Genomic DNA, 19,699 nt, shown 5'->3' with positions numbered 1-19,699 from the left:
GTAGAGACTATATTGCTTCGATCCTGACACACTTCTCTTGCTTCCTAGACATTCATCAAACACTTCTTACACGCACGCCCGCGCCGGTATTATGAATACATGCAGAGAATATATGCAAATTCACGCACGTAATCCCTGCCGGAGTAGGTGACAAAGCCAAGTTGGAAGATCATAATTCAAAAATAATAAATCAAAGTTTACTTATACAATTTATTACTTTTAGATACAAAAATAACTAGCATAAATCAGACAAACACCTTGTAACAATTCGTGCAAGAACTCCATTTCCCAGGCTGACTTACAATAATGATAATTCTATCCAAAGGCCCACATTATCCAGTCTACCTACAGTTATCAATCAATGCCTTAGACTAGCCAATACTCTTTTTAGTTTCAAAGTAAAAAGTGCATCAAAAACATGTTACAATTTACAGAACTACAAGAAAATTTAACTTTTTAAATGGAAAGAAATTAGTTCATAAAATTATAATTTAATACCTATCAAAAATAAAATAATGGCATCAAGTTTAAGCACCAAAGTACCACTAAGAAATACATTGTGAAATGTAATAATTTTGTAACTATTCTATCGCCTCTTCCTTAATTGTTACTACAATCCTTTTGGCGCCAATAAAAAGAGAACGAATAAAATTGAATACATATTGTAAAAGCTCAATTAAATCATGTAAGGGACACGAAGCTATCACCTATAAATGCGCATACAAGTTATACATTACTTGCGTTATACATTAAATTGTTAATTCTATTTATTTGTATTACATTGAGAATAAGTTTTATGTATTACAGTAGTACTTGAGTAATATGAACATTATACCATTTGCGCTCTAGGCAAGGTGCGAATGACAGCAGGACAGAGAGATATAGCCTAGTGCGATGGAGACAGCTGTTATACGCATCATTTGTTGCTATGACGCAAATAGGATAATGATGTTTGGATTATAGTGGTTTAGTCGAGGCCGACGTCATCATCGGTGGGCGGCTTGGGCCCGCCGCCGCCAGGCGCAGCGCCGCCGAAGCCGCCGGGGAACCCAGCACCCCCCTTGCCGAGCTTGGCTTGTAACTTCTCTATGACAGCAGAGATCTTAGGGTTATTCTGATACTTGACGAAGTTAGCCGGATTGGCTGACACGTCTTGGAAAGCAGCCGCCACTTCGGGGTCCTGAAAAGTTCGTTATTTTAAATAACATTTCATCTAAGGAAGACAATTATTGACGGAATTGACTAATAATAAACGTAAACTGAATAATAAAAGTAATTATAAAACTGCATATTTAGCTCCGGTTTTGGCTTTGTCGATGCGATTATTGATGGGTTATTTAATTTCAGCATTTACTAAAGTAAATGCAAACACTAACAATAAAAATGAGAGGTATTTGAGTAATCTCATTGTAAATTACCTACCTGGAAAGCGGACATAATTTCGGAATCAAATAGCAGATTGCTAAAGTCGAAGCCGCCGCCGGCACCGGGGAACCCGCCTCCTGCGCCGGGGAAGCCCCCCGGGAACCCGCCGCCCGCGCCCCCCGCGCCCGCCGCCGCCTGCGCTCGTGCTGCGCGGGCGCGCGCCTCCTGCGCCTTACGAGCTCGCCGCAACTTCTCACGGTGCTGCAGTGTTAAGAAAGATAAAAATAAATGATTTGATGTTATAAGTAAGTGTAGTGTTTGGTATAAGTATCATATATTTGTATACTTACTACTACTATTATAGACTTTTGATTATTCTTCTATTGTGTGGGGACATGAGATGGATTGCCAACCTCAGCAACCTTTTTACTTTTTTGGGCTTTTGTTTCACGATATATGAGAAAGAAATCCGTAGCGAAAACAAATTTTGTACTCTAAGTACTGTAATTTAAGGCCTGAACAGTGTAGTGAAATATGCTCCGTACCCCAGGATTGAGGCTATATATGTTTATGATAATAATAAAATAAGCACTATAAAACCACTGTTCACCTCTTTCTCCTCGGCCTTACGCTGCACACTCAGCTTGTGCTGACGCAGCTTCTCAGCGTTGGGCTTGACCTCAGCCAGCCACTCGTTGGTCTGATCATCATAGTCGATCTTCAGAGACTCGCACAGATCATGAGAAGCTTCCTCAAACTTGCCGAGCAGCCTGGAACATGTTATATTTAGATGTTAAGTTTCTCAGACAGTAAGTAAAGGAAATAGTTACACTAATCATCGGTATCTATTTGGGCGGATACAAACATAACCTAATTGGGTAGTTTTCTAGGTCAAAGATAAATTATGATATTCTGATTATTAAATAAAGACAGATCTAGAGGTGACGAAATTTGTGAATTTTAATCTAGAAAAACGTAATAATAAGTCCGACATTTTATCACGTCTTTCTATGACGTCACAGTGTGCTTTTTTCATACAAATTCCATAGTAATTTCGTGTTTTGACGTTTAGTAAAAAGTAACTGATTTGACTAGTTTATTGTAGTTTGACAGCTCTCAAATTAGCGTCATCCTTCACTAACAATACGTACAAGAAAGAGATGAAGCTAGTTTTAGTCCTGTAAAATTAAAATTAAGTTGGTGGTTGCCCGAATCGACACCAGGGGCCTGTTAAAACTTACAATTGTAAATTACAATGACAATTTGATGTACATTGCGGAGTGTGTGAACACGAATATTTCGCAGTTTCATATTAGCTACGTAATGAACATCAAATTGTCGTTGTAATTTACAATTGTAAGTATTATGAAACATACCCCTGGACATCATTATGAAGAAAGCTCAGCCGAGCTCGGCGGAGTGCATTGTCTCGCAGCTTTACTCGGTACATGTTATCAAAGCAGAACGGATATTTGTATAAAGAGAATTCGATCTGATCCTACTCTCATTGAATATAAGAAATATACAGGGTGTTAGTGGCATCGTAACGAATACTGAGGGGGATGATTCAGACCATGATTCTGAGTTAATATCAAGTGGAATTTTCCGTCGCAAAATTCATGATTTTTTTTTAGTTTTTTAAAATTATTTTCAATTCTATACTTTTGCGATGGAAAATTCCACTTGATATTAACTCAGAATAATGAGCTGAACCATCCCACTCAGCATTCGTTACGATGTCACTTACACCCCATACAAGTACATACAGGTAGCCATACAAGTAGGTATGGGTGTTAGTGATTCAGAGCATGATTCTGAGTTGATATTAAGTGGAATTTTATGTCGGAAAATTCATGAAAATGTTTGTGATTTTTTAAATTATTTTCCGTTCCATACTTTTGCGACGGAAAATTCCACTTGATATTAACTCAGAATCATGGCCTGAATCATCCCTCAAAGTTTTCGTTACGATGTCACTAACACCCTGCATTATTCATGGATAGCGCCAAAGCTGGGTGCCGAACGCGTGATGTATAAAATCATATTCTAAACACCTTACAAATAAAAAATATACCTGCGGGCTCGGCACGACTATCTACTGCCGCGCCGCGGCGCGGCGCGGTATGGTTTAAGATATATGCAGTTTCTATCTTCTCTGCGGGCACGGTTTGACAGCGCGATCCACTATCTACCGTGGATAAAATTATAACTCGTCGCATAAAAAAATTTGCTATCTGAAATAAAAGTGTTGTTTTTTCATTTGTTAACACTATACCCCCAATAGTGCTGTTCTAAATCATTCGTTCATTTCGTAATCTTTTTTCTTTTTTTGGTTTATAAATGCGATTTTTGACGTACTCACAAGATTAGAAAAGGATAGCGCTATACAAGTTTTTACTGTTTTATTATGAGTCTTGTGATTGTTTCAATGACAAAAAAACGCGAACAAAAAAAAAACGCGAACATAAAAAATACAAACGAACTAAGAAAAGTCCTCAACTTCTTTTGAACTTTGTGAAGTAAAAGTTTTCGTGATCTTTTTGGAAATGAACCCGCAGTTAGGGAAAAAGAAGTAAGTATCAAATCCGAATTGTTCTATTTGGTTTTAAACTCGTTTCTTGGCAAACTATAAATATACGCGAAGTTCCTAACATCGCTCCGCTGCTCCTTTCTCTCCCTCTTCTCTTCATAAAAACTTATTAAGTTTCTGATGTAGCCCCTCGACATTTTTATTCAAAATAACTTGCAAATACTTGTCTAACGACGCCTATCTCAAGCCTATCTGCCACTCTCGGGAGGCAGATAAATATATGTCAATCGAAATGTCATACGTAGAAATCAGACGGCAGCCATATTGGCGCCGTGCACGCACTTGGATATACTATCTACCATCGGCAAGTGACAGTTGTTAGCGGAATTGCTATCTACTCGTACGACGACGTCGTGCACGCATCGATTTAATATATCCACGTGGATAGCATTCTTTGATCCTATTGGTCCAAGCCCTCGGATAAATTCCGCGCCGCGCGGCAGTAGATAGTCGTGCCGAGCCCGCAGGGATGAACGTGGGTTTAATTATTTGACAGCCAAGCAAGTTCAGTCGAATTGTATGATAATTAGATTCAATTTTGCTTGGCTGTCAAATACTTAAACCCACGTTCATAAATAGCTTATAATACATCCCACTGCTGGGCACAGGCCTCCCCTCAATCAACCGAAGGGGGTACGGAGCATACTCCATCACGCTGCTCCACTGCGGGTTGGTGGAGGTATTTTTACGGCTAATAGCCGGGACCAACGGCTTAACGTGCCCTCCGAAGCACAGAATCAACTTATTTTTTCAGACAATCAGGTGATTCAAGCCTGTAAAGTCCTTACCAAACAAAGGACAGTCTCACAAGGTGATTTCGACAATGTCTCCATAGGGAATCGAACCCGAACCTCCAGATCGTGAGCCTAACGCTCTAACCACTAGACCACAGAGGCTGTTAAACCCACGTTCATCATCATCAGCCCATTAACGTCCCCACTGCTGGGGCACGGGCCTTCCCTTTGGATGGATAGGGAGATCGGGCCTTAAACCACCACGCGGGCCCAGTGCGGATTGGTGGTTATTAACGACTGCTAATGCAGTCGAGACCAACGGCTTAACGTGCCTTCCGAAGCACGGAGGAGCTCGAGATGAAAACTTTTTTTTTTTGTGGTCACCCATCCTATGACCGGCCTCGTTCCCACCCACCCACGTTCATCTCTGGTTTCTTTTTTATTTGTAAGGTGGTAAGAGATCACCAAGGTACAAAAATTACCTGTAAGCGCGTCCTCGGAACTTGTATCCCGCGGCACTGTCGCAGTTAAGTTCCAGAGCGCGAGTGCAGTCCTTGATGCAAGCGTTGGGTTTGTTTAGCTTTAGATACACCTGGGAAAATATTGTTCGTTTTAACAGCACGACTTTTAACATTCCCTACACTACAATAAACTTTGCAAAATAAGGAACGAGATCTGTTAATAGTTTCAGGTTTTGTATTTGGATCTCTGATAACAGGATTATTGCTAGGGAGAAGTTTAAGCAAAAAATATGTCAAATATCTTACCTGTCCCCTCTTGGCGAACAGTAAAGCACTCTGCGGGTTCAGCTGGATGGCTTCAGTGAACAGTTTAAGGGCTTCATCATACTGTTGCTCAGAGAATGCTTTCATAGCTGCAGAACGCTTCTCATCCGACTGGTCCCTTTCTTCATCAGATGGTTCTTTCTCCACGTCACCCATTACTTGCCCACCATCCACAGGATCTGGTTGTATGACTCCTACAAATTGACAAGTTTTAGTTACCTAGTAATAAGTTTAAGTTTATTTTATAACAGGTAAATTATAAACTATGATTATGAAGTGGAAAATGCTAGAGGCCTATTCCTAATCATCATTATTAATTTAAGAGCCACGTTCTTGTCGTTGTAACATTCTCCTACTGCTTTAAAAAAAATTTTAGGGAAAATTAGGACACTGGTTTCCCTTTCGCCTTTCGCCCTGCAGTACTCTGACGCGAGTGGGACGGCGCCCAGAGTAGTCTCTTTCAAAGCCATACTTGGAATCCAGTACACTGCCTCTGAATAGTACTGACAGTTACTGTTGCCCTCTGTCAGGTTCCAGGTTACAGTCCCTGTGACTTGTCCCTTCCATCCTGCATTACCATACCAATGGCACACTAAAATAAAGGTCATTTTAAAACCAGATGATGTTTAATCCACCTGAGCTGAATAAGGCCCATTGATGTTTATAAAACCAGCATAAAAAATCAACAAAAAGAAATGAATAATAAAATAATAATGTCTGAGAAAATGTATACAAGTATGTATAAACACTACTACAAGAATAATAGTTAATAGAATTAACAAGGCATAACACAAAGATGCTAACTGTAATGCTGATGAATCATCATCATCTGTGATAATCAAAATAGAGTCAAGGCATATTGCTTGATTCTGTGCTACAAGTAAAAATTCCATGCATTGTGTACATAAAATATAATCATAGTTTTTATTGCACAATTAAACAAATAAACGCAATGTCCATTGTCATATAATAATATTAACAGCAAATATGAAATCATCAAGTTTACATACTCCAGTGCCATGTTTATCGAAACTTACAAGTCTACACATTCACATGCTACAAGTTATTCACAAGTACATGTAAAATACGTTTATCAAAAAAGTAGACGGATTTTAAAATAAAATATACTTGTGAAATAAATATTGCCACTTATAACATGTAATTTATATGTGTAGTTTTGATAAATACATTCTTGTTATAATGAATATTTTTACAAGAAAATTTCTTGTAATACAAGTCTTGGAAGTTTTGATAAACAGAGCACAGAATGTAACAAACAAAAAAAAACAAAAATTTACCTTCCATGTCCAATTCCACATCAGATTCTGGCTCAGAATCCTCTTCTGAAGATGATTGAGCCTTTTCTTCTGCATTGTTGTTGGTGCTGGGATTACTGAAATCAATTATATATAATAACATCAGTGCCCTGTTTATCAAAACTTACAAGCCCTGTATTACAAAGAAAATTTCTTGTAAAAATTTTCATTATACAAGAATGTGTTTATCAAAACAACACACGTAAATTACATGTTACTAGTGTCAATTTTTATTTCACAAGTATATTTTACAATCCCTCTTTCTTGATAAATATACATGCTACAAGTTACTCATATGTATGTGTATATACACACGTGAATGTGTAGACTTGTAAGTTTTTATAAACATGGCACAGGTATATTTAGATTGTGCAATATTTTGGAATTTAGTCTTCAGGATTCATCAATTCAATGAATGATACCTACTTTGAACAAAAATATTGAAATTAAAGCCATTGTATTTAAATATAGTAAGCTTATTTAAATGTTGCATTTAAATCCCAGTGAATAAGGATTCAACCTCAGAATGAAAGATAACAAATTTATAACTTGCAGTTTTTAAATCAGATTGAACGACTCACATCATCTTCAATATGCTTCTTGAATACTCACTTTTCTCACATAATTTTATTTTGGCAAGTCAAGAAGATACTGAATCTCAAATCTTTGTTTCCTTTCCTTTAAGTCATGTTTAAAGGCAAAAGTAAAATTTGATAGAGCATGGGGAGAGGTGAGTGCTCAGTCATAAGTATGATAACCTCTAAAGAGCTGTATCCTTCTTCTTCTTCTGTTGAGTGGTGTGTGAGATTACCAAAGTCGTATTGAGCCCTCCCATGGCTCGTGTAACAAAATACTTGTTACTTGTCTGCTTCTTAGCTATATTATTCATACTACAACAGGTATCAAATTGAAAGAACAAACAAAATGTAATAAATGAAGGAGCTCCTACAAGGTACATGTGTTTGTTATTTTCTCCATTAAATTTTTTATTGGTCATAATTAAAACACATAATACCGGGTTCTTAACGCGTTAATCACGGACATGAGACTCTCTGTTGGTCTATTATAAAAATGGAAAAATACATAGGTAAGTATCAAACTGGGCGTGACATTTCACAATCTCTAAAATAGAACAACAAAAACCGGCAGTGTCCGGTATTCTCATAATTAATTTGATAGTGACTTACCCGTCGCCGGAGGCTGTGAAGTTCTTGGCACCGAAGTCCTGTGTCGGGAGGTGTACGCCAAGGGAAGCTAGATACTCCTTGAAAAAGGATAGCTTCGGATGATGAAGTATTTGTGGTTGTGATTTGCACAAATCCACAAACGCCTTCAAGTCTGTCAATTCCTTTTCGCCGAATGGACAACTCATATTGTTCTAGAATAGTAGATAAGCTGCCGGCAAAACAACAATCTGTTAACACAGCCCACGCAAAATTCGCAATGTTTTGACACTTCTATAGAGTTGCAAAATATATCTATCACATAGGCTATGAAAAAATTAAGTCCACATAAAATGTACTCACCACAAAATAATTCAATGATAATTTATAATCGAACTACGCTGCACCTAGCGGACCGACAAACAAACAATTTGACAGCAATGACAGCCGGCCAAAATATTTTTGACATGAATGAATGAATGAACGACAATGGTGCTAATTCCTGTAAATACCATCTAATTTTATTTTAAGTTATATCTGTCATTTTCTTATCCGCCGAAAAGGAAAGGGACGGGTAATCGACAAGCATAAAATTTATGGAACACACGTCAATTTTAAGCACAAATCTAAACCAACCGTCTAAAAATTTTACATCCGTCAATAACCCGACACAGTTAAGTAGACAGCACGTCAAACGGATTGCATACCAGCGACGTACCTTTTGATTCGCCCGGGTTATTCATTCATTTACTCATTCTTCCTAAAATTAAGAGCTGTGAATCATCCGTCCCTTTCCTTTTCGACGGATATGAAAATGACGGATATAACTTTAAATAAAATTACGCGGTGTCTGCAGGAATCGGGGCCAATGTATCAAGCAAGAAAAGATCCAAGTATCAAACTACGTGTTTGGCTGTATGGGTTGCATTTGTTTGCTTAATTTTTTTTTTTTTTTTTTGGTTTTCCCCGAAGGGTAAGGCAAAGGGAACTATGCCCATACAGCCATGTCTGACGTATTTTTTTTCTTGATGATTAATGAAATGATGAAAAGTGATGATGATGATGATGAAACCTAAGCCCCCACCCTCGGAGTAGACTCCTACTCCGAACCCCAAACGAATTAACTCAAAAGTCCGCATAAACTTTTGAGTTATGAAGCGGCTTCCCGGCACGAAGTGAAAATAGGCAGATACACTTTGTTCATTGAATACTCCAATATAATAACACTCGCGAATGTCTTCCGACTAACTTAATGCGATCATTAACCACAAAACACCACTTCGTATTAATTATTTAGATTACTCAATGAAGAAAGCAACTGTCCCGTTCCCGTTTCCCGCCGAAAAGCTTGTTTGCTTAAAATTATATTTGGTAGCAAAAAAAGTAAAAACTGTCAGACAGAAAATGTCAATTGTCAATACAAAATCTGTGATGGCATTGCATTGTTATTAACGGTTTAGTTTATGTAGTTTAATTAAAGCATTTCAACTTGGTCTTAAATAATAAATTCTACTGATAACTTAATTTCCAATTAGTTACCTTCCTCGTTATGCTATGAAAGTTACAGTTAAAAGTAAGTTGTGTGCCGAGTGCCATACCGATTTCTGATTAGGCATTTGTTTACAATCGTGGCATTGAAATGTTATTTCTGTTAGGCTGGACAGGAGTGGCGACTTGGCGGTGGATTGCTAACGACGACAACTGCGGGATTTGTCGCATGCCCTTCGACAGTTGTTGTCCGGACTGCAAGTTGCCCGGAGACGACTGTCCTCTAGTGTGGGGCGCGTGTTCTCATTGCTTCCACATCCACTGCATCGTCAAGTGGCTTCACTCGCAGCCGCAACAACAGTGCCCTATGTGCCGCCAGGACTGGAAGTTCAACAACAAATAATCTGTTGGTGAGTACAATACATACAATATTATCACAAAAAAAATCATACCTATAATCATCACATAATCATCAATTTTTTTTTCTTCATGATGAAATACAGTAGCATGACAGATTGTTTTACTCGAAATTAGACTGAACATATAAATCAAATATATTTATTTCATCATAGGTATCAGGTGTAAGGGTCAACTTAATAAACATAAAGTATAGTAACTCTGTAATGTCCCTTTTGGCATACAAAAAATAAATTATAATGTCATTATGAACGAAAAGCAATTTAACAGCCACAAAAGACAGATTTCCTTTTTTTCTATGTGATTATTCAGTCTTATAAAAACCATCAATGTGGACAACCAATATAGCAGAAAAAAATTATCAACAATTACCTGCACAAACTACTGACATTCCTTTGCTACCTATCAATAGATATAACCTAACATTACCGGGCAGACACTGTCATTTATGTTAAGTTGGTTCAGTTACTGAAAAAAATATTTTTATAACTTCATTAAAATAAGACAAATTTAATTGTTGATGTGTCTGTGACCATTTTGCTCAATATTAATAATTACATTGTATGAAATGTATTTCATATAAAAATGTTATAAAACTTAGGTATTTTACCAGCATACTGTATCTATGTCACGATGTCTGATCTTCTTCTATCGTGTGGGTTGTGAGTTAAATTACCAACCTCATCAACCCTGGTGTCGGGGTTGATGTCTGATTAGACCTACTGTTATCAAATCAAGCACAATGTTTACATGACCTTGCAATAGCGCTACAATTTCGAAGCTCATTATTAAAATAAAATAACCCTATTCAACACATTTGCATCATTTAATTGCTGGTTTAAAACACAAATAGTGTGAAACTTAATAATGAATGTGGCCACTTAGGAAATACAGCAGCTGTAACATTTGATTGCTATAAAACAATAGGTCAGAGTGCTTTCAAAACCAGTACAATGCATGTCGCGTGCGCCGGCGGTGTTGCGGCGTGTTCTCATAGTAAACAATCACTTTTACATTATTGAAGTATGGGTCAACTCATTGTTCGGCCGCGCGGCAGCAGTAGGTATGAGTGTACGAGCCGGGTTTGCGAGCCAGTGAGGTAAACTTGCGAGACAAGTGATCCGCGACCCGCGGCCACCCGGCCCGTGCCGCCAGTCGAGACCGCGCGCCGCAGGGGACGGACGCGTCGCCCGCCGCGCCACGTTCGCGAGTGTGTTGATGTGACTTACGCGGTGCTGTGTACACGCGCTCCTTATACTATAGTGTCTCCCTTATAGTACGAGTGACGCTTCCCTTAAGCATGCTGATGGTACAGACCAACACGCAGCCCATGAAGACCGCCAAGCTGAAAGGCCCGCCACCGGTCCCGCCGCGGCCCAACCAGAGTGTTGTGGCCGAGGCGCTGGCCAAGACAAGGAAGGCCGTCGCCGAGTCAAAGGCCAATCTAACCAAGTCTCGAGTGTCGCCTAAGCAAGAACCTATGCCCAGATCCAAAACTTTGGATAGACAAACCGCTCAACCCTCAGTTTCGCCCAAACAGAACGGTCTAGCACGCGTGAAGTCATTCATCAGAGATGTCATCAGCGACCGGAGCTCGTCGTCGGATGAACGGAGGTCCAGCGGGCAGAACTCCCGCAGGAGTTCAAGCGACAGCTGTTCCATACCGGCCCCGGCACCTATCAAAAAGTCTAACGAATCTCTCAACTCAAAAGCGGTGAAAACTTGTAAACAGATTTTAGTGCGATCTCTTTCAACATCAAATAAGTTAGATCAGGATTCAAAATCAAAAATCACAAAATCTTCTAGTTTTGCCGAAAAAACACTGCCTTTAAGAAAAGCACCGCCGCCTCCATTATCGCCAAAACCTAGGTTAAAATCAATGAGGCCTTTGCCTGTACACAATAATTCATTAGAAAGACGAAAGCCGAAACTATCCTCTCCGGAGATAAGCCCATATTCGTCGCCAGTGGACGCTAAGCCGCCGCCGAGCCCAGCGCCCGAGGCGCCCTATGCCACTGTCGAGGAAGTGCAGGATTTCGACGATAGATTAAGGAACAGTCCGTCGAAGCAAGTCAATAACCTCCCAGATACACAAACCGCTCCTGACAGCCCCAAACGTGACGAAACTGTAAATAAAAATAACAATTCTTTAGAGCGTAAGACGTCACGAGTCACGGAGATGCTAATTTCAGAGATACTCGCGAGTAGAAACAATAACAAAGACGAGGCGAACAGTGTTATAGATAAGGGGAAGAATTTGGAGAACATGAGTAACGGGAACGATTCTCCAGAGACGGAGCGTGAGTTGATGAAGGATATGAACAACCACGAAATGTTGATATACGAGTTGCAGACGATGAGGTCACAGTCCCACGTGCCCGACAACGTGGAGGCTAAAGAAACCGCAGAGAAAAGCCAATGTGATTCAGACTCGGAGCAGAACTACGCGTTGTCTTCGGAGACGAGCGGCCATACAGACGACAGTGACCAAGCGTACGCATACATTGTCGACGATGACCTTAAGTCTAGGTATGTAAAAAGTCATATATCCTCCTAATACTGACACAGTGACACCATTTGTTACGTAGTTGGGTGCTATTTTCCGCGAGTATTTCCAAACTGTCAGACGTTTTCGTTACAACGTAACGTTGTTCGCGTCCGTACGCGAAGTTGGAACAAAACCTTCGTTGCATAATTTTCCGCTGATTATTCACTGGTATTCGTTGATTGATACACTTGCACCTAGTTAGTGTGCTAGTAAGGTTATTACGTCAGTCGATAACTAGTAACGGAGTTATTGTTATTCAAGGCATCTATTCATTAACATAGCACATACTTCTGGACTAGTGGTCGATTTTGATATTATTGGCGTGTATGGAACACTAAGAATTATTGCACAGAGACACAGAGACAGAAATACACACTTTGTTTCTGATAAATAAGCATTTCATCATAATCTTCCCTGATGGTAAGTGACGATGTGATCAAAGAGGGACATGCTTAGAAAATGCCTCTTCATTTTTGCCTTGTAGTAAGTAAAAAGTTTCCTTCATAAAGTATCTAAATTCTAGCTACATCGTAGATAGCAGAAAAGTTGTAGGCATTGTACGGGAAACAGATTTTCCAGCAACACGTTCGTTACGTAAAAATACCGATTCAAAGTGTTACTATGTTACCTACTGAATAAAGATATTTTGAATTAGAAATTGAATTTAACTTGGTGTTGAATTCCTTGGATATAATGCTAATATAATATAGTTTAGTAGACAGGACATTCCATACAAAAAATACATTCTTACCGTGGGTCGCCTAATGCGTAAGAGCGAGTACGACAGCCTGTGTGCTCTCCCTTACTCCTTAGCGGCTTACGGCCATTTAAGACTAAAGTCAGACCCAGAGGGGGTGAGGCCGGCCTAATATGAAATGGTGCGGGGCGAAGAGTTACTATTCTATAAGTTATTATAATGTCCAAAGTCCAAACGTACAACACCACATAGTACCTATCTACTCTCAATGTAATATAACCTGTACTAAATATCGATTCTTCCGCTATATTACCCAGGTAGCCACAAAGGTCAGGCGGCACGAATCAGTCCAGTTGTAATTATAATAAACTAGCGACCTGCCCCGGCTTCGCTCGGGTGCAATGCTGAAGAAAAAATGAAACTTATTTACGACTTTACATTAAAAACCTCTAAAATAACAGTATTTCTCCACTATTTAATGGATGTTATTATACATATAAACCTTCCTCTTGAATCATTCTATCTATTAAAAAAACCGCATTAAAATCCGTTGCGTAGTTTTAAAGATTAAGCGTACATAGGGATATAGGGACAGAAAAAGCGACTTTGTTTTATACTATATAGTGATGCTACACTGCCCGACTAACATGTTCTGAACTACTGCCGAATTATGTTCTTGTAGACTTCACAGATTCACAAACTTAATACGATTCTTCACGTTTTGTCAATTTATTAAGCTCGTGTGGACTTCGATTACTTAAAAGTTACTGCCAACATGCAAATATTTAGCTAAAAACAACATAACATACCATCACGCCTGTAGCCTTTAAGCTTAGGCAGACATATGTATACACCCACTCTTCGCCAGCTATGTTTAAGTCCCATGTATTAGGGGGCGAGACATAAAGCAGCTAGGCATTTAAAATATAGAAAGTAAAATAATTGCTTCCTTCCTATACAAGTCTAAAAACATTTTGCCTCACTTTTATAACAGCAATAATGTAGGTGTTATAAAGTCTTGAAAAGATGTCGAGTCACTTTCTAAGCAAGTTACCTTATTTGCTCAGATTTATTTTATTGTTACTTAATATAAGAATTTATTGTTATGTTAAGGCGGGTTCCCTTTCCCTACTTGATATCGGAACATTACGTAGTTGATCACACGTTTAGATTATTATAGTGATGCATCACAAACTCGAAAGAACATTTTGTATTTATTATTTATCTATAACTAGCAACCCGCCCCGGCTTCGCTCGGGTGCAATGCTGAGGAAAAAAATAAATTATTTACATCACATTAAAAACCTCAAAAATAACAGTATTTCTCCACGATTTAATGGATGTTATTATACATATAAACCTTCCTCTTGAATGTGTAACTTGTAATGTATAACTTGTAATGTATATCCTCATTGATTTTTAAAAGATGTGTTGCTGTTGCAGTTTCTTGTCATTTCTTCTCCTCAGCCATAACACCTTGCGAAATGACGTAAATTCAAAAATGTTATATTGACCTTCAACAAGTTTATCCATGACAATTACGTTGAATAAATGATTCTGATTTCTGAATCACTATCTATTAAACAAAATAAATGTGAAACTCCCTCAATGTCGGTGTGTCACAACATATTGCTGAGATGACGTCTCTTTTTAGAAATAAGTTTGTAATTACTATGTTCACTCCTACTGTGTACCAATACTTATATCTAAAATAAATGATTTCTATTCTATTCTATGTACTTTTTACGAAACGTCAAAATGAGTTACCGTTCTATACTCAGTATTACCTATTCTATGCTGTAACTTAACATTCTTGTTGGCAGACTTCGCAAGCAGTTCCGCGCGATCAGCACAATGTCGCTTCAGGGCCTGCCGCCGCTGCCGAAGAGCCTTAGCGGCTTCGCAGACGGGGAGCCCCAAGAGCCCCCGTCGCCGGTCGACGAGAAGCCTCCCACGGACCTCGACTCACAGCTCATTTACTTGAAGAAGGAAATGGTAAGTCAAGTTAATTGGTTATTATTAGCGACTAGTCAACTTCAGCCCTCGCGGCATTGGCGGCGCGAATTATATCGACGGCTTCGACCAATAGCCGTTTGACTTCTATCTACGTAGACAGCATTCGCTGCGTTTATTGGTCGAAGCCCTTGATAAAATTCGCGCCGCGCGCGGCACGGTTGTCATGCAGACCCTTCAGAACTACATATCTCTTTTTTCGTCGATTCTTCTCTATTCTTAATATTTTTGTGACCGATATAGCTTTTTTACATAATACATTACACCTACTTTCCAGCTACATAGCACTCAGCGCTCCCCGTTTCTCCAGAAATATTGTTAAGGCCAATCTACAATAAGCCACATCAAAACGCCTAAGCTAATCGTACACCTCATCATTATCATCTAGGAGTCATCATCACCTCCACCACCACTTCGATGCTCGACTACGTGTTGCTTACAGTTGCTACTTAAAGAATAAGTGTTCAACGACCTCCGTGGTTCAGTGGTTGAACGTTTCGGCTCACGATCCGGAGTTTGATTCCCAGTGGGGACATATCACAAAAATTACTTTGTGGTCCCTAGTTTGGTTAGGACATTACAGGCTGATCACGTGATTTTACAAAAAGTGAGATGATCCATGGGGCACGTTAAGCCAGGTCCCGGTTACTACTTACTGATGTAAGACATGAGCCATGTCAGGGGCTGTTGGCGGCTCTATAGTAACGATGACACCGGTTGATGAGGTTGGTATTCTACCTCACAACCCACACGATAGAAGGAGAGTGTTCAAAAAATTACAGAAAAGCCATACACGTCTCAGAAAATCAAACATAACTTCAACATACCTATCCCAATTGAGTTGGCATTCATCGCAAGATAAACTAAGTACCCACACATCACCGATCTCAAAATACCCTTTAAAAACTTCTTTCCTTTTTTCACACGTAAACATCTCCATCTAAAAAGCCTTCTGATTCGTCTACAAATTCACCCTTAAAGCTCTAAATATTTATAAAGCACAAATACCCCTACATACAACAAAAACCGGGGATTACGGGAGTTGTTTATGTATATATGTATGTATAGTATTGGTACCACTTTTACTACAAAAAGCCTTACCATCTCCGCTGTTTCACCTTGATATTTGTCCCTTTACGTCACCACCTTTAAGCCCTAGGGTATACTCAATCCACACGACTAGGGTTGCACGTGTCGAATTATATAACAGGAGAAGAACCTCTAACATGTCGCAAGTTTAAACAGTTAAAACCCGGATTGTTTTAAGTTCCCTTATTTTCGATGTTTATTTCCTGAAACTGATACATAAACATCGTTTATTCGTGGAGGAAGCAAGAGAAGTATGCCAGGATAGAAACAAATGGAATTCCATAGTCTCTGCTTACTCCGGTGGGAAATAGGCGTGAGTTTATGTATGTATGTTGTTTCGTTGACGACTGACCTATTGACATAATTATGTAATGGCTGAATGTAAAACTGTACAAGTAAATAAATAACTTCTAAATTCCGTATTTTGATAAAAAAAACTTACAGGTAGCAGCCCTACATGAACCCTTGGTTTACGTATCGTACCTACCCCAAGCCTATTTCGTTTTATAGACCATCCTACTTATACTTGTAAAGATAGGACTAAAGGTTGCTGAATTATTAATTAAACATGATGGTGACTACGGGGATACTAAGTATGTATATGACAATGTGAAGGAACCTTATTTTTGTATCATAGAATAGAATAGGTAGAGGCGTTTGGGCTAGTAACCCGGGACCAAGGGTTTAACATGGATTCCAGAACACGCATTCTGATGGAGTATGCTCAATACCCCCTCCAGTTGATTAAGGCGAGGCCTATGTCCAGCAGAACATGTACCCACTTTAGAACCCTGTCGCACTATCATATCTATTAGGTAAGCGGACCCCGTGAAAAAACGAGTTAACGCTATATATAAAATTCATTAAGAAATAACACAGATTGAGTTTTATATATCTCGAATGCGTTTCCACATACAGACATAAACAACATATTTTCTTAATTGTAATAAACGGATCGAGAAGATGTAATTATTATCATAAAATATACTGACACATACACTAACAAAAACAACTTTAATTTGCCATACAGATTATGTTCCCTTTTTTTCTTGTTACTAGACTAAAATTGATTTATATCATCTAGTAAAACGTTATAGAACTTAAGTTATTTTACGATGAATTTACTCTTTAAACACTCAAGATAAAATATCGCGTGTGTTACTATAATACAGAACAAATACTTCGACCATTACTATGTTATGAGTCATAGCGAGCTAAATGGTTTGGTTCTTTGAATTTTGTGCAGTAGCAAAAAATATGTGCCTGATTAGTCAGTTATACGGATAAAAGCTTTGTAAGTGATCCTACTATGATATGCTAACTATAGAGTCTTCTTCTTCTATCGTGTCGGTTGTGAGGTAGATTACCTACCAACCACATCAACCCTGGTGTCAGGGTTACTATTGAGCCGCCAAAGGCTCCTGACATGGCTCATATAACGACTACTAACTTACATCGGTAAGTAATAACCGGGACCAACGGCTTAACGTGCCTTCCGAAGCACGGATCATCTTTCTTTTGGACAATCAGGTGATCAGCCTGTAATGTCCTATAACCAAACTAGGGAAAGTGATTTTCGTGATGTGTCCCCACCAGGACCTCCGGATCATGAGCCCAACGCTCAACCCACTGGACCACGGAGGCCGTTGCTTACTATGGAGTTGCCATGTTGCTTATTGTCTTTTTTACGTAACTTAGGTTACGTGTCACTACTTGGCCGGACAAATAGGGGGTGCTGAGGGCTCACAGTTGCGCGTACTTCGGCTCACGGCGTCGTCTGGTTGTTGTTTGAAGGAATTATTCGACCCTAGAGGACCGATAGCGATAAGCGGCATCTTTTTTGTCGTGAGACATTGTAGATTTGCCTTAGATGGCACTAACTACTTGGCCGGACAAACGGGGAGCTATGAGGGCTCTCACATAAAATTTAAGACAACAGGCCTGAGGGTACCCACTTGCGCGCGAACCTCGGCTCAGGGCGTCGTCTGAGAGGATAATATATGAAATAATTAATCGATCTTAGTGGGTCGATAGCGATAAGTGCTGAATAAGTGAATAAGGCATTATGATTATGATGCTTAAGAAAGCATCATAATCATAATAGGACTCGACATAAGTTTTACATTATGTAGAGGACATTAAAATAATTACTGCACTATCTGATTTTTTTATATTGTTTATATTTATGATATTTAAAAAAAAACATTCACAGACTAAATAAAACTACATTGTTTACTGGTGCGATATATTAATGGTCTGTAATGTCTGTCGGTGTTATAACATTTTGGATCATTTTTGCGGAAACATTAATCTTTATCTTCCAAATTGATTTTAAATTGTTATAATTTCGGTTATTGATTGCGTGGACGGAAATTAAATAACGGATTACATGAGTCGAGCAATTTATTGCAGATTTACTTTTTAAGTATGTTTTATAATATTTTATACTCTTTTGAGTAGTGGCATGTGGAATGTATTGCGCTATGCATTTTCGGAGGTATGTGACCTAACCTGTATTGGGCTGGTTTTCCCTTCGCGGGTTGGAAGGTCGGACTGGCAGTCGCTTCTGTAAATAACGGGACCTGTCAAATCTTTAGGTTAGATAATCGAACCCTGTGAAAAACGAGATAATGCTAGGGAGATGATGTTGAAGAATCAGAATGTGATTTTTCAAAAAGGGGCTTACGTTGTTTTCACTTCACTGTAAAGCGACGACATATGTCTAGAAAATACTATAAATATACCAAAGGAACCTAACTTAATATTGTTATAATGCAGGAGCAGAATTTGTATAAAAAGAACACTGTGACGTCATAGAAAAACGTGATGAAAGAAACGTCTGACTTACTATTACGGATTTCTTGGTTAAAATTCATAAATGAGTTAAATAGAAAAATAGAAAATGTTTTCGTTAGGTTTACATAACATACATAAACAGCCTATATACGTCCCACTGCTGGGTACAGGCCTCCCCTCAATCAACCGGAGGAGGTACGGAGCATACTCCACCACGCTGCTCCAATGCGGGTTGGTGGAAGTGTTTTTACGGCTAATAGCCGGGACCAACGGCTTAACGTGCCCTCCGAAGCACGGAATCATCTTACTTTTTCGGACGATCAGGTGATTCAAGCCTGAAAAGTCCTTACCAAACAAAGGACAGTCTCACAAAGTGATTTCGACAATGTCCCCATCGGGACTCGAACCCGGACCTCCAGATCATGAGCTTAACGCTCTAACCAGTAGACCACGGAGGCTGTTAGGTTTACATCTGTCTTAATTTAGTAATCAGAATTTCATAATTTATCTTTAACCTAGTCCACGACCAAATTGTATAAAGTGAAAAGTTATAATAATTGTTGTTAAAATAGGGTATATTCTCTAATGCGCCTAAACTTATAAAATATACACCCTTTTACGACCATGCATATAGTCCCGTTAAAATCCCTTCAAAGCTTTACGTTGTAAAGTAACTTTATTTTTCATAAAATTCATAA

General features: G+C 39.0%; 2 protein-coding genes across 3 annotated transcripts in view; one reads left to right on the top strand and one right to left on the bottom strand.

Moving 5' to 3' along the window:
• Nucleotides 1–190: 190 nt before the first annotated feature.
• LOC126368199 (hsc70-interacting protein-like) lies at nt 191–8,429 on the bottom strand. Its single transcript, XM_050012097.1, has 8 exons — nt 8,317–8,429; nt 7,978–8,185; nt 6,773–6,867; nt 5,457–5,668; nt 5,172–5,281; nt 1,976–2,135; nt 1,423–1,626; nt 191–1,180 (listed from the first exon to the last, which is right to left on the bottom strand). The coding sequence occupies exons 2-8, from the start codon at nt 8,160–8,162 to the stop codon at nt 968–970; spliced, it is 1,179 nt and encodes a 392-aa protein (XP_049868054.1). The 5' UTR covers nt 8,163–8,185; nt 8,317–8,429; the 3' UTR covers nt 191–967.
• A 933-nt stretch (nt 8,430–9,362) lies between these two features.
• LOC126368181 (anaphase-promoting complex subunit 11-like) overlaps nt 9,363–19,699 on the top strand; it is a 46,068-nt gene continuing 35,731 nt past the window's right edge. The window contains exons 1-3 of one of the 2 annotated variants that reach the window (XM_050012073.1): nt 9,363–9,526; nt 9,609–9,851; nt 14,927–15,066. In XM_050012073.1, the coding sequence (XP_049868030.1) occupies nt 9,508–9,526; nt 9,609–9,844 (255 nt within the window). In that variant the 5' untranslated portion in view covers nt 9,363–9,507 and the 3' untranslated portion in view covers nt 9,845–9,851; nt 14,927–15,066. Of the gene's footprint in view, nt 9,527–9,608; nt 9,852–11,004; nt 12,388–14,926; nt 15,099–19,699 lie in introns of those variants that run through there. The other variant, XM_050012072.1, reaches the window with a different exon arrangement.

Source organism: Pectinophora gossypiella, chromosome 7, assembly GCF_024362695.1.
Source record: "Pectinophora gossypiella chromosome 7, ilPecGoss1.1, whole genome shotgun sequence".
NCBI classification, from domain to species: domain Eukaryota; kingdom Metazoa; phylum Arthropoda; class Insecta; order Lepidoptera; family Gelechiidae; genus Pectinophora; species Pectinophora gossypiella.
Note: the sequence above shows the minus strand (reverse complement) of the source record. Positions and strands in the feature narration are given on the sequence as shown.